Source organism: Cladosporium halotolerans (assembly GCF_011745625.1).
Source record: "Cladosporium halotolerans strain TM138-S3 chromosome Unknown Sca19, whole genome shotgun sequence".
Lineage (NCBI taxonomy): Eukaryota > Fungi > Ascomycota > Dothideomycetes > Cladosporiales > Cladosporiaceae > Cladosporium > Cladosporium halotolerans.
The window spans coordinates 267841-281896 of record NW_027191470.1 but is presented as its reverse complement, the minus strand read 5'-3'; the positions used below and the strand labels follow the sequence as shown (position 1 = coordinate 281896).

Here is a 14056-nt window from a genome sequence, read left to right as displayed (position 1 = left end):
TCGTGCGACTGCAAACGGTGTCACCGCACACGAGTTTGTTCCACAGACGCTCTCACCACTTCCAAGAACACCGATGTCATGGCGCGTGAGGCGCGCAAAGGCCCGAACCTTGAATCGCGGGCCAGCGTGCATCAGTCACATGTCAAACCACTGAACCACGATCGAGCTCTGTCAACACGTCCTCGTTCAAGCAAACCTCCACAATCATGCCGCCCAAAAAGCGTGCGCGAGTATCACAGGCGACCTCGCCTGCTGCGACTGACCAGCACAAAACACCAACGCCTGCCGCGCAGTCTCCGAGCAAACCAGATGAAGACGTCCTGAACGACCCGTGGACCGACGAGGAAGCCATCGGGCTCTTCAAGGCCGTCGTGAAATGGAAGCCGACCGGTGAGCCACCCATACCCTCTCAATGGCTGCTCTCAAAAAATCCCTTAACTAACCCCAACACCCCAGGCATCCACAAACACTTCCGCATGCTCCAAATCCGCCAATACCTCCTCGACAACCGCTACATCCACCCCAAAAGCCCCCACACCTCGATCTCCGGCCTCTGGGCCAAACTCGCCACGCTCTACGACCTCGAGTCGCTCGACGAGCGCGAAGACGCGCGCCAGCTGTCCGACGTCGCGGACTCGCGCGCGTCCTCCGCCTCCGACGACTCCGCGCCCGAAGACGACGTCTACAGCCTGGCGGGCAACAAAATCCACTCGGCGCCGTTCGCGCTGCCGGACGACGACGCGTTCGTGGCCGACGAGGCGTGGCGCCGCCGCCTGCCGGGCGCGAAGGAGCGCCGCGACGGCAGCGAGAGCCCCGCCGTGCTGCCCGAGGTGAACATGGACCGCGAGCCGCCGCTGGGCTATGTGCGGGGTTTGCGCGCGAGGGCGGAGAGCGAGGAGCCCGTTGTGACGCCGGAGGTGGAGGAGCAGGTTAAGAGGCCGAGGGGGCGGCCGAAGGGGAGCACGAGTGCGAGGGCCGGGGCGCAGGCGGCGAAGGAGGCGCCGGCGGGGAATAGGAGAAGGTCGGCGAGGCAGGCTCCGGAGCAGGAGGAGGAGGATGAGGAGAGTGAGAGTGAGAGTGAGGGGGAGGAAGGCGAGGATGAAGAGGACGATGAGGATGAGGAGAGCAGTGAGGAGGAAGAGGAGGGGAGCGAGGATAATACTCCTGCGCCTCGATCTGGCAGGGGTGGAAGTGGGAGGGGCAGAGGGAGGCCTGCTCGAGGTGGTAGGGGGAGGAAGAAGAAGTAAAGCGGTGCGAACGGGGGATTGCGCTGTTCTTGTTGTAGAATTTCTTGGTTCATTTCGTGATACCCCAAAATATCTGTCTAATTGCGAGAAAAGCAGGTCGGATCTCATTGGAGCCGAAATAAAAGTAGCATCGCCACGCTTTCCGCTGATACATCAAAAGCAGCATGCATGCTTTTTTCTTTTGGATTCTCGTCTTGCAACGCCAGACGCCATGCCGTCCGTCTACATTTCAAACATCACTCGTCCGCGAGGCGTCTAGTTGTTCGCGGCAACAACACCCTCGTCGCTCTCGCTGTCGTCCTCGTCGCCGCTGACCTCCTGGTTCTCCCTCTCCTTCTTGTCCATGAGAGCCTGCAGCTCGGCGTCGTCGTTCTCGGTGACGGCCTTGGGCGCCATCTTGACCGAGCACATACCACCGGCGGCACGGATCGAGCTGTCGATGTCCTTGATGGCCTGCTCGAGAACGTCGATACCGATCTGCTTGTCCAGCGTCTGGCTGGTCAAAACATACAGGGGCGGAGAGACCAGCCTGACCTTGACCTGGGTGTCGGCCGTGTTCTTGGACTCGGCCACGCGGAGCGCGGTCTTCACAGCGTCGATGCCGTCGTAACCGAAGCAAGTAACCTCGACGTCCGCGCGCACCTTGGTGGGCTGGGGTGTGAGACGCTTGGAGATGTAGCCCTGCAGCTCGTCCTTGATGGTGTCGGACTTGAATGTGACCTCGCTCCAGACGTCCGGGTTCGTGATGCTGAGCTTGAAGGCGTCGACGGCGTGGCCGTACTTCTTGTTGAGCGGCCAGCCGATGTCCTGGTAGAGCTCCTCGATCGGGGTGTTGGTCTTTTCCGCGACGTGCCTCATGATGCTGTGCACCATCTTGCTCTTGTTGTAGCGCTCCTCGCACTTGACGATATCCTCCGGGCTGACACGGCGCTTGCTCAGATCAATGTAGCCCTTCTCCTTGTCCACACGGAGCACGACCACGACCTCGTTGCGGCCCACGCGAATAAGTTTCTGGATGGAACGGATACGTCTGCGGGAAAGTTCGGAGAGCAGGATCATGCCGTCGATGTTGTCGTACTCCAGCAGCTTGACGTATGCGCCCATCTCGGCGATCTGCTTGACGTTGACCATGACGAAGGAGTCGATTTCCGGGAATTTCTCCTCGTAGAAGCGGCAGTTGGTGAGAGACATGTTTGCGGTCCTTTTGGGCGAAGCTGGGCTCGCGGTAATTGCTGCTGAGGCTTCAAAGGGCGCCGCTTGGCTGGGGTGAGATGCTCGTGTGGTGTAGGTGGTGTTGAAGCCTGGTGGATGTCGTTTCGTCCCGCGATATGAAATTCAAGCGGTAGACTCATAGCCCTCGAATTGCGGCAAAGCCCCGCGCGCGCCAGCGTGGCCCGGACCGCCGCTCAAGCCAACGAGCATGTGCGCAACTGCCTGCCTGAGCGTGCGGAGCACATATCGCAGGTGCACAAACCGTGCTACAGTGGTCTCGACAATGATAATGAAACAAAATTCGTGCTATGGCATTCCACCTTCGGTCATTCGCTCTGCGCTTATAGCTGCTCTAACGCGATCACGGTGGCATGTTCTTACTCCAGTAATCGTGGGGAGTAATTGTTTCAAGGCGATTTTGTCCACAAGATGGCTCGCATTTAATAAATGCGTGTCGGACCAAGTGTTCCTCACGCCTACGTCCCGCTCACATCAACGAAAGACTGTTAGCCTTTGCAAGGCGCCTGGGCATCGGCATTGCTGTAAGCCATTCACGTGCCGTCCGCTCGTATCGCCACCGCGGAGGAAAGCTCGTCTTCTTGTGCAGCTGTCATGTTTCCGTTTGGTTCTACCTATCAGACGACGCAGGCCGGAGCCGAGAAGCTCTTGCGGAACAGGGATGCGCGTGTCAGCGCGCCGCTCGATGGTTTCCCAATCGACCAGACTTGTTGATAATACGTGATATATCACATTTGATACGGAGCTGTTGTCCACAAGACATATGTTCTGAGAGGGTTACTATCTGAGCCGGATAAAGATAGACGCGCGCAAGAGTTGAAATACCTCATCACACGCGTGAGGCATTTTGGGCTTTATAGCCAGCTCGCCTTCCCGGCGCAGCGGGTCGGGCTAGCGTTGCTCCGTGCAGCAACGCGACCAAAACAACATCGTCTCCACCAGAAACACAAACGGCAGCGCTTGGACACTACTTCACGCCCATACCACTCCGAGTCAGGCTGACTTGCGCTCGCTGATCTGCTCTTGCGACAACCCACATGCAACAATAACACCACGCCCACCGGCCTTCGCACTCACCCTATCCCAGCGACCACCACCGCGCCCCCTTCTCTCGGCTGTGAGAGACAGGCAGAGGCAACCATGGACCAACAAGCAGCCAGTCTGCTCAGCAACCTGAAGCGTCCCGCCGTCAACTCGGAATCCAAGATCAACGCGCTCAACAGCCTCAAGTCCGACATCAAGCACTATCGCGTGCCGGAGAGCGCCCAGGCGACCATCTTCGAGTGTCTGAAGCTCGCCATCACCCAGCAAACCTCCGCGCATCTCGCCGCCTCGGCTTTCTCCACCCTCGGCCATCTTATAAAGAGACTCAGTATCCAAGATGCCAGCGGCAACAGTATCCAGCAGCTCATGCCCCGTCTGCTGCCCGCGCTTCAGGACCGCCTCGGAGATCTCAGGGAGCCGATGCGGGCAAGCGCAAGCCAAGCGATGACCGACATCTACCCGTACTTGGGAGGAGATGTCGAGCGCATCATTCGGGAAGACGCGCTTGGAGGTACGCACGCGCGCCAAAAGGAAACGGCTATGGCATGGGTCGTGCGCATGAACAAGGAACAAGGCATGGCTTTCAAGAGCTACGTGGGCCCGATCGTGGCTTGCTTGGAGAATGCAGACGAACACGTGCGTGACGCGGCAAAGAACGCGTTGGTTGAGCTGTTCAGCGGCGCGAGTGATCGTGCTAAAGCGGATCTGAAGAAGCAGCTCAAGGCGCATTCAGTGAGGCACGGTATTGAGAGCCATATCCTGGCCCAGATCGGCGTGAACGCTCGACCTGCTGCTGCTCCGGCGGTGCAAGAGCAGGATGCTGACATGCACGCTTCGACAAGGAGCCTCCCAACCATCGATCACGCTACAGCTTTCGCCGCCAGTATCAACAGCGAGGCTGCAAAGCCTCCGCCTGTCGAGACCGTACCCATGGACCCCATCTACGTGCACACTGAACGTGAGCTTACCGATGCATTCCGCGACATGCAGCCACACTTCGAGGGCAAAGAAACGGAACACAACTGGATGCCGAGAGACAAATCGACCCTGAAAGTCAGGAGACTCTTGAAAGGAAACGCGCCAAGTGAATATCACAACGCGTTCATGGCTGGCATTAAATCTCTTATGGACGGTTTCATCAAAGTCGCGAACTCGCTCCGAACTACCATGTCTACAAATGGTTGCCAGCTTGTGCAAGAGCTCATGAAGACCCTTGGACCTGCGATGGATTCTAATACCGAGATTCTCTTGCAATCTTTTATCAAGATGAGTTCCGCCACGAAACACATTTCCGCAGAGAACGGCAAGCAGACAGCAGACTCGATCTTCCAGCATTGTACTTACAATGTGCGCCTCATGCAGCACATCTGGAGCGCAATGCAAGAGAAGAACGCATCAACGAGACAGTGCGCAACGGAGTGGCTCAAAACAATGCTAAAAAGGCAGACAGGCTACAAATCGTACTTTGAGTCTTCAGGCGGCCTTGATCTCGCGGAGAAGTGCATCAAGAAAGGACTGGACGACGCCAACCCTAAGGTGAAGGAGGGAATGAGAGCCGTTTACTGGACGTTTGCCAAGGTGTGGACGGACAAGGCGAATGCAATCATGGACAAGCTGGACCCTAAGTCACGGAGCATGCTCGAGAAGGATCCGAACAATCCCAATGCGGCGCTACACGGAGGCTCCACTTCATCCACTTCGTCAACAACACGACCTGGCGGACGATCGACGCTTAAGGAGATGATGGCTGAGCAGCGCAGGGCGAAGAGCGCGGCGAGGAACCTTCCTGAGCGCCCGAACTCCGCGATGGCGACTTTGTCACCATCGAAATCAAAGCCTGAGCTTCGTGCTCAGAGCCGAGGACCCTCAAAGCTGCGACCTGACAGCAGGGTCATGTCGACTGCTTCGAACGCATCTGCTGAGTCTTCGACAACTTCGAAGGGTAGTTCATTGATGTCTGGCCCCGTCCGTAGACCTCGGAGACCTGAAATGCCCCGACCACAGACGGCCGATCCTTACGCCTCCAAGCGTCTCTTGAGGCCGGAGACACCAGCCAATGGCACACCTTCCAACAGCCCGCCCAAAGACACGGGTGTATCAAAAGGCTCCGTCCCGGGGTCCAGCGCAAGTAGAAACCGCGCAAGGACTGCTGCCCCATCGGGAGGGAGTCGAGAGGGCAGCCCTATGATCCCCAGACGGAGTCCCTTGCCTGGTTCGAAGCCGCTGCCAAGCTCAAGACCAGTCAGCAAGGGCAGCAACGCTCCGCCGACAGATGACCTGTCTGGTCCTCGAGAGGACGACTTCACCATGGTCCTGCCATCAGGCAGGGACATCTCGAGACACGATAGGCGCTCGGCGGATCCCGCTTCAACACGACCTGCTCTGGACAAGACAACGTCGGTCGACAGTGGTATGCCACATACGGCAGATGAGGACAACTTCACGATGGTCATGCCTAGCTTCAGCCATTCACAACGGGAAGGATCGCCTATGAACTACCGCAGCCCACTCAAATCCATGTTTGAGGAGGCGCGCGAGAGGCTCGACAGACCCAGCTCGGCTCACAGTCGCAATAAGAGCGATCCTTTCATGGAGACATCTCGCAAGAGTCCCATCTCGCGGCGCGCAAGTCCGGCCAAATCCGTATCGCCGCAAGATGCAGAAGTCCAAATCTACGAGGATCCTGAGGCCCACGACGAGGCCGAGGCTCCCGTCAACGGCGATCGACAGGTTCTGAGCGAGCTTTCTTTGAACGAGAATGTCCGCCAAAGCCCGACACAATCTGTTGGCTCCAACACTAGCCCGGCCGTGAGCCCATCGCGACACGCATCTGAATCACGATCACCCGCACCCGAGCAGGACCGCTCAGAGGCACTTCGCAACCGCCGCCTAGTCACTTCAAGCATTGAACGCATCCGCAACCGCGCACTCGACGCCCACGGCTTCCGCCGCGTCCAAGACCTCGCGAAATCCCAGCTCGACATCTGGGACAACGGCGCCAAATACGACGAGCTCATGTCCGTACTCCTCGACTACCTCCGCTCCTTCAAGTCAGACTCTAGGCTCAACCAGCTCGCTTCTAGCAAGAGCGCCGGCCTCAAAGTTCAAGCCCTCAGCGTCGTGCGCGCCCTCCTGACACTCCAGCGGAAATACGCCGCCGCATGGTACGCCAACTCTCTCGCCACCGTCCTCGCTGCGCGCCAACACGCAGAGCCCAACGTCGTCTCCGACATCGAGCGTACCGTCGAGGAAGTCATCAAACTCGCCCCTCCCGTCGCCTGCCTCGAAGCCGTCAACGACCAGCTGCCCTCATTCGACGCCGAAGACCCCAGCTCCGCCCGCGCCACCGCACTGTCCCTCAACACCCTCCGCGCTCTCCTCATCACCGCTCGTTCCCGCAAGGTCGAGATCAACCCCGAGACCGACGCGGCTCTCGCCCGCACCGCCGCGCGCTACGTCGAGAACGGCGACGCCGAGGTGCGCAAGGCTGACGTCGAGCTTGCGTGCGAGGTTTTCGCGCGCTTTGGCGATGATAAAGCCGGGTTTTGGAGCGAGTTCAAGGGCGTCGACGAGGGGAGGCTCGGGCTGCTGACGTACTATATTGCGAGGAGGGAAAGGGCCAGCTGAGTGTGGAGCATGATGCATCTCGTTTTGTCTTTTTCCCTTGGCTTTGCTGCGGCGGGTCCTTTGGCCTGTTCTGCTTCATTCACTCCCTCACCCACTTCCCCTTGTACTTCTTTTCTTCCGTCTTCTCTTACGATCACGATTCTCTCGGTTCTCGGAAGGAGCAAAAAAAAGCGTCGGAGTTTGACTCTCTCTTTGTGCTCGGTGGAAGGAAAGGACCATGGAAAAAGAAAAAGAAAAAGACCCCAGCCGACCAGGCAGCGACGATTCTCCTTGTCTTGCCTGTTCTTTCGGTACTCATCCAACTTGTATTTTCGATCTCGACCTTCTTCTCGCCGCGCGTGGAATCTTGTAGGTTTATTGGAGGTTTCGCGCGTGGGCCTTTTCGTAGTGTATGCTTACTCCGTTACCTCTCTTGTCACTTCAGAGTTCCAGGTTTCATTTGCTTGAGTGGACCGACGCGTGTGCATGAACGTCCGGACTTTGTCAGAGCCCATTGCTGTTGAAACTTCAATCGAATTGTTGTACGTGATATATCCCACACATGCGCCCTATCCCGTCCCGTTCCTTTCCTACAGCCCAAGTGGCTCCCGCTATTTACACATTATTTCGTGAAGAAGATCTGACAAGGAATCGAACGATTTAAAACATGCCGCTTCGCGTTCTTGTACACGCGTCCGTCTGCTCCCAGTAGTCTGGGTCCCATTCGTAAAAACGCCCAGCCAGGCCTGGATGCAGGCCGGCATTGTAATGCCCAAGACTGAAAGTGAAATTGATCCGTCCGCTGTGTCTCCTCGTGTGCTGTGCTGTGTTCGCCCCCAAAGAACGCCGAAACAAGAGGAAAAAAAAGGTTTACGAGTCGCCGCTCTGCCTCGTCCGTAGCGTCTCCTCGCTGCACCGCGGCGAGATGGCCATCACGCTGCTGTCAGGTGTATACCGGCTTCGCCTGCTGCCGGAAGTCGTCGTGGATCCCGAGGCGCCATGTTCGGAGACGGAATCGGTGGGCGTGTAATGAGCGAAGCCGTCCGCGACGCCGCTGCCGCTGGCTTCGGTTGTGTCTGGTGTTGAGGTGTAGTCCGGCAGGCTTTCGGAAGTGTAGGAAGGAAGCGTGCCGCCGGTGCTCCGTCGCGACAGGGTGCCGGGGATGTAAGCGTGCGGAGGAGGTGGAGGGTGGCCTGCGAGGTCGTAGCGGTGCTCGTCGACGCCGATCAGGCCGGCGACGATGTCGTGCGCGTGGCGTAGCTCGCGGATCTCAGCTTCCATGACTTCGCCTTTCTCCGCGAGGTCGATGTCTTGCTCCAGGAAGGCGTCTTGCAAGATCAACGCGCGTTTTTCTTCGTAGCACTGGGGTTCTGGCTCTTTGGCTGTGCCGAAGCAGGAGATGGCGCTGACGAAGTTGTCCCATCGCTTGCGCAGGAGCGCGCGTCGTGCCGCTCGGCGGTAGGCGCGGGCATTCCGTCTCTCTTCTTTGTCTGCGGCTCGCTCAACGCGTTTGCGCATGGACATGCATTTTCTGCGGATAAAGGCACATAGCGCCGAGAGGCCGAGGATGCCGGCGAGGATCTCCAGAGCTATCACTAGAGGGTTGGAAAGTGTTTTCTTTGAAGTGAATTGCGGCTTTCCTTCCAATGTGCCGATCGTGGAAGAGACCCGTTGGCCAAAGCTAGCGGTCGACGCTGAAGAGGGCCTATCATTGCCCTTAGGCTTTGAATATGCGCTGGACGACGTGATGGAGACCCTTTCACCGCTGTTCGATACCTCGCTGTAGGAAAGGTCTTTTGCTTTTTCGTCGCTATCGCTTTTGCCGGATGATGCAACGATGTACTGTAGGTGAGAGTCAATCTGAGAATAGTCAGGCGGACTGTCAGCCGCCACACCCATCTTGTCGCAAAGGCGCCCAGCGATGACTTTGGCAGCACACATGATTCCATCGCAGTGCTCGATAAGCTCCTTCAACGGCACCTTGGCCATGTGTTTCTGGAAGCGTTGGTTGATGGCCAGTTTTCGAGCAGTCAGCTCGGCTTGAAGAGCAACGGCGTCCGCCTCCAACATGCGAAGAACCTCCAGCTCATCCTCAATGTCGAGGACGATATCCTTCTCAAAGTTCTCCATTCTGGATGGTGTAGGAAAGGTGGTAAATGATTGTGGGTACTTGTCGAAGTTTATGAGACGAGGTGACGGGTGATAGAGCAGTGTCTTGAGTCTTCTCTCTGGCAGGATGTCGAGCTGGGCCAAAATCTCTGTCGGGGGTGTGAGGACAGTCTCGTCAATTGATGTCAGCTTGAGAAAGATGTCCGAAGTGTAAAGATCGTGGTCGCTGTCATTCTTGGCCGGCTGAGAGGTGCTGTGAGCATCGGCAGTCACGTTGACAGTGTGATAATGATATGTAGAATCAGAAACATTCAGCAAAATGCTGGATCCAGCCGTCGATTGCTGGTGGAAGACTGCCTTGGTAAAACAAAGGTCCAGTCGTTGTCCATTCAAGACAAGGTCGACAACGTCCTCACAGCCTTCACGTGGCGTCGGGGCCGCGGGCTGGATGTCGAAGATCTAAGGCACTCAGAATCAGTACCTCAGGATAAACAGGAACGAAACACTAAACGACAAAGATGCATTGACTGAAGATGCGGAGGATCACGGGCTTGGCGGAAGCATATGCGGCGGAGGACATACCAGGTCAGCTTGCGCGGCCTCGCAGCTAGCACAAGGCAGAGAGAATATCGCGTGCTGTGTTTGGACGTCTGCATTGATTGTTAGCTAATCCTGTGGAGGCAGCGATATGTGGATTCATATCGGACTGGAGCATACCGTATTGTAGGACCTCGATCTCCCTGGCTGGCGTTGGCGCAGCGTAAGTGAAGGCGATGACAGCAGCTGCTGCGACTCCAGTGGTCAAGAACGAGCGCATGGTGATCGCCGTTGTCGCCTCACAGCATCTCAGGCCCAGTGAAGGTGGATTCTTCCTCCTTCAGCAGTAGAGATACAATCACGAGCTCCGCTCCCCTCCAACAATGGCAGCGAAGACTATGGGGCAGAAAAGGGCGCGCGACTCGGCAGCGGGCAGGCAGCAATAATTGTACCTCAGCCTGGCGGCGGCTCGCTTTCGCTACGGCCGTGGCTTAGCCACCTGTAGAAGGCTGTGGATTATCGATAGGCTAGCGGCCTCAGGCACGCGATCTCGCAACGCCGCAGCTCGATCGGGCTTAAGCGACCTCACGTCAAGGTGAAGCTGGCGCGAATCAGCAAGCGCATCGAGCGGATAGAGCAGTTATTCATTGCAGCAGTCCACGCCTCAATACAAGCGGATAGCAGTCGCATCTTGTTTACGAGCACTTCAAGAATCGGCCCAGCATGGTACGCCTGCCCATACACCCTCAATACCTCCCATCTACGACTTGCGCGCAACTAACACCAAACCCACTCACAGCTGCCGCTCGGCCTCCTCACCGCGGCCCAAGGCCACCCCATGCTCGTCGAGCTCAAGAACGGCGAAACCCTCAACGGCCACCTGGTACAATGCGACACCTACATGAACCTCACCCTCAAGGAAGTTGTGCAAACCAGCCCCGAAGGCGACAAGTTCTTCCGCCTGCCTGAATGCTATGTGCGCGGAAACAACGTAAGCAATTCCCCACGACCAAGCTAGAAAGGAGCGCAATCGCAACGTATATGCTGACCTTTTCGCGCTTTTACAGGTCAAGTACCTCCGTGTACCGGACGAGATCGTCGACATCGTGAAAGAGCAGCAGGCGAGCGCACAGGCGCAGAGAGGTGGACACCGCGGCGGTAGGGGAGATCACGGTGGTGGAAGAGGCGATCGCGGTCGCGGTATGGGCCGGGGCGGGCGTGGGAGAGGTCGCGGTCGTGGTAATTAAAGGACGAGATAAGACGACGGTTCATGCTTTCACGACTAAGATTCGAGGATTAAGAGTCCGCTGCGGTTCGGCCGGGGAACAGGAGGGCTGAGAAGGTATGCGGACGATGGACAATGAAATTGAGCTAGAGATGCCGGATGGTCAGGCGGATCTGCGCCGAACATGTCGTGCATTGGCGAAATCGCTGAAATCACGCTCCTCGAAGCCGAATTTGGAATTGTGGGAGAGCTGGGAGGAGAATATGACTTGCTGGAAGATACCCAAGCCGTGAAGGAAAACACTTGAATAGAGCTTCTTGTCACGAGCAGGAGGCGCAAAAACAATGTAAAAGAACCTTTATGCAAATATATCTACACACATGAGTGGTGGGCAAGAAAGCGCCCGACGCCACCTAGTATTTGATGCTCCGAATCCTAACACGAGCCATGCCATCATGCAGTCCCGCTCGCTTTTCCGCTTATATCTGTACACTCATCCGCGGCTGGCAGCACATCACTTGCCCGCTTCGGGATTATAACGCTCGCCGGACACGTCTCCGTCTAGGAGATGATCTCGCCAACGTCAACCATCTGCGGCTTGAAGCTCCTTCTCGCCTTGACCTCTGCCAACTCCATATCGCTGGGAACCATGACCTCCGACACGGTCGGCGAGTACAGGTACCAGCTGCGGAGCGCAGCCGCTGCTGCGCGCACGCGGGCTTCGTTCAGACTGCTTCCTGCGCCCTCGCCCAGCTTCTCATCGCCACTGTATACACCAACAACGAAGACAGGGCTACGAGAGTGACGACCGGTTTCGCTGACCAGACGAGCGACAGGGGGCTCGAAGTTCTCGCGGAGACAAAGACGGGAGAGATCGCGGGTGGGGTGATTGAAGTTGAAGAGCTGGTGGAGCTGGAGGTGACGGCTGAGAATGTGTTCGGTGTGGAATGCTTTGCTGGCAGACGCGCCGGCGTGCAAGTGGAGGGCACCGGCCAGCGCGCGGACGAAGGAAGCACTGGCGGCCTCGACGGTGACGCCTTCTTGAGGCTCCTCAGGAGCAACATTCTGGGCTTCCTGCTTTGCGACTTCGTCGGTGTTGTGCTCTTCACGGCGGGATGACATAGGAACGCCGGGGTAAGGCTTCGCGTCAGGGTCGGGCATGCCAGTCTGCAGATCGCCGAATTGGTCATCGTATACAATGCGGCTGGAAATGCCTCGGCGGTAGTGGTATTCTTCGTTGCGACGGCCGGTTTGCAGACGCCTGAGGCTGGGCATGTCTTTCTTCAGGGTCATTCCGTCCTCACTGAGAGCATTTCCAGGTGCCACGCGCTTGAGCTGCAAAAGACCAGGGTCGACTTCTTGACCAGGCGCGGCTGCGACCTCAACACCCCATTCCGAACGCAGTGCTCCGAGGGTTGCGGGACCGACGTAACCGTACTGCGCGGCGAAGAGGACAGGCATTGGGATGCGGGGATAGTGGCAAAGCAGGTGCTCTGATGTATAGTAACCGAGCAAGTCTTGACCAAGGAGAGCGAGAGGGGCGTTGTTGTATCCGGGCCTAGGATCGACAGATGAATCTATCAGACATCTCGCCAGGGTCTGCAAGGGGAGTTTCGAAGGCAGCGACAGTCTGGCGTGGAGAGCGGCCAGCTTCGCGGACTGTGTAGCTCGCGCATGTGAGGGTGTCTGGAGGTCATGGTAGAAGTTCCTTACCCGTGCTACGGGTGGTTGTCTTTTAGCAGCCTTCGCAGGAGTGCTTCCGGTTTCTTTCAATGGGATGTCCGCCTCTTGAACTTGTTCCACCTCCGCCATCCTCCTTGCCGACACGGTGTAGGCCCTCCTTTGCGCCCATTGTTGTTGTACCTGAATTCCCTTCGCAGTGATCCTCCTGTGCTCGATTCTCGCAGCATCGCGGCAGGGTAACCGGGGATTCCGTGGCGCTTGTATGTGACCGGCCCATCTCTCCAGGTGCATGCGCTTCATTAGGGCCTCCATCCAGCACAGTCTCCAGGCACACGCAGCGGGCGCGTGCGTGTCGGTCGATGGCTACTGGTGTCTTCGGCAAACGAGTGTTGTCGCAATGCAGTCGTTCCGTGGTCCCTTTCCCTATGCGCTCCGCAACTTGGGAAAATCGCCCGCTGCGAAGCTATGCACACGACACAGAGAATGCGCTAGGCCGCATCCAGCCAGCACCTCCGTGGCCCGCACTTCGCCCTCCAACCTCACCTCCACTAATACAGCCAGATGATTGGCAGCTCCCGGCGCAAGCACAGCACAACTCACAACAACAATGAAGCCTACACAAGCACTCATGGGCGGCGGCGCCAAGGTCCCGTATGTGTAGCAGCTATTCTGAAGAGCGCACGGAATACCAATGGCTGACGACATCGCGACTACAGGTACCCGAAGCACGTCTGGTCCCCGGCCGGTGGTTGGTACGCCCAGCCCAAGAACTGGCGCGCAAACACCGCCGTCATGATTGGTGTTATCGTCGGAGTCACAGCCATGGCCTGGAGCGTGAGCGCGGACAGGGAGCACAGGTACAAGATCCCCGAGGTATGTGTGCATTGAGTCGAGGGCCGGCCTGAGGATTGATAGAGTGTGCTATGTACTGATTGCATTGGAAACAGCCTGACAGGTTCGCCCCTTCGAGATACTGGTCCAGGCAGATCAAGGAGCACGAGGCGGCGCAGAAGGCGGCTGGCGAGGGATCCTCGTAGATCGAGATCGCGAAGGATTCGATGTGGAATAACGGCGTTCATGGGACACGCAGCGCGCGACGCGACTGTGGTAAAGACATCTGTAAATATGCTAAGAAGCGAATGGATTACATCCACCCCTTTACACGGCCGCTTCATTGGTGGTGCTTGCTTTGGATATCTCGGAGTCCGTCAGGAACACAGGCAATTGTCATTCTTTGGTTGTCTTGGTCATACGACTGACAACCACGCAGCATCGGCTCTTCCCTGCCGCATGGCACAGGAGGGCTTGTGTTCTTCTACTGATTGAGTAGCAGGGCAGGCGAACAATTAGCGACCGAGCTGTCCACCATCAAGCA

The 14056-nt window shown here is 57.5% G+C and overlaps 7 protein-coding genes across 7 annotated transcripts; 4 read left to right on the top strand and 3 right to left on the bottom strand.

The window, feature by feature from the left end:
- Window positions 1–167: 167 nt before the first annotated feature.
- On the top strand, window positions 168–1247 carry WHR41_05688 (uncharacterized protein; the record flags this gene model as incomplete). Its single annotated transcript, XM_069374293.1, has 2 exons — window positions 168–390; window positions 457–1247. The coding sequence occupies exons 1-2, from the start codon at window positions 207–209 to the stop codon at window positions 1245–1247; spliced, it is 975 nt and encodes a 324-aa protein (XP_069228651.1). The 5' UTR covers window positions 168–206.
- A 255-nt stretch (window positions 1248–1502) lies between these two features.
- On the bottom strand, window positions 1503–2438 carry WHR41_05687 (uncharacterized protein; the record flags this gene model as incomplete). Its single annotated transcript, XM_069374292.1, has 1 exon — window positions 1503–2438. One exon carries the CDS (start codon window positions 2436–2438, stop codon window positions 1503–1505), a length of 936 nt encoding a protein of 311 aa, XP_069228646.1.
- Window positions 2439–3617: 1179 nt separating this feature from the next.
- WHR41_05686 (uncharacterized protein) lies at window positions 3618–7148 on the top strand (the record flags this gene model as incomplete). The annotated part of the gene is made up of 1 exon (XM_069374291.1): window positions 3618–7148. One exon carries the CDS (start codon window positions 3618–3620, stop codon window positions 7146–7148), a length of 3531 nt encoding a protein of 1176 aa, XP_069228647.1.
- A 493-nt stretch (window positions 7149–7641) lies between these two features.
- On the bottom strand, window positions 7642–10179 carry WHR41_05685 (uncharacterized protein). The gene is made up of 3 exons (XM_069374290.1): window positions 9954–10179; window positions 9819–9886; window positions 7642–9695 (listed from the first exon to the last, which is right to left on the bottom strand). Exons 1-3 carry the CDS (start codon window positions 10051–10053, stop codon window positions 7998–8000), a joined length of 1866 nt encoding a protein of 621 aa, XP_069228648.1. The 5' UTR covers window positions 10054–10179; the 3' UTR covers window positions 7642–7997.
- A 203-nt stretch (window positions 10180–10382) lies between these two features.
- lsm4 (U6 snRNA-associated Sm-like protein LSm4) lies at window positions 10383–11442 on the top strand. The gene is made up of 3 exons (XM_069374289.1): window positions 10383–10499; window positions 10573–10764; window positions 10841–11442. The coding sequence occupies exons 1-3, from the start codon at window positions 10497–10499 to the stop codon at window positions 11018–11020; spliced, it is 375 nt and encodes a 124-aa protein (XP_069228649.1). The 5' UTR covers window positions 10383–10496; the 3' UTR covers window positions 11021–11442.
- Window positions 11443–11559: 117 nt separating this feature from the next.
- WHR41_05683 (uncharacterized protein) lies at window positions 11560–12459 on the bottom strand (the record flags this gene model as incomplete). Its single annotated transcript, XM_069374288.1, has 1 exon — window positions 11560–12459. The coding sequence occupies one exon, from the start codon at window positions 12457–12459 to the stop codon at window positions 11560–11562; it is 900 nt and encodes a 299-aa protein (XP_069228642.1).
- Window positions 12460–13209: 750 nt separating this feature from the next.
- On the top strand, window positions 13210–13844 carry WHR41_05682 (uncharacterized protein). The gene is made up of 3 exons (XM_069374287.1): window positions 13210–13332; window positions 13398–13554; window positions 13629–13844. The coding sequence occupies exons 1-3, from the start codon at window positions 13289–13291 to the stop codon at window positions 13716–13718; spliced, it is 291 nt and encodes a 96-aa protein (XP_069228643.1). The 5' UTR covers window positions 13210–13288; the 3' UTR covers window positions 13719–13844.
- Window positions 13845–14056: the final 212 nt, after the last annotated feature.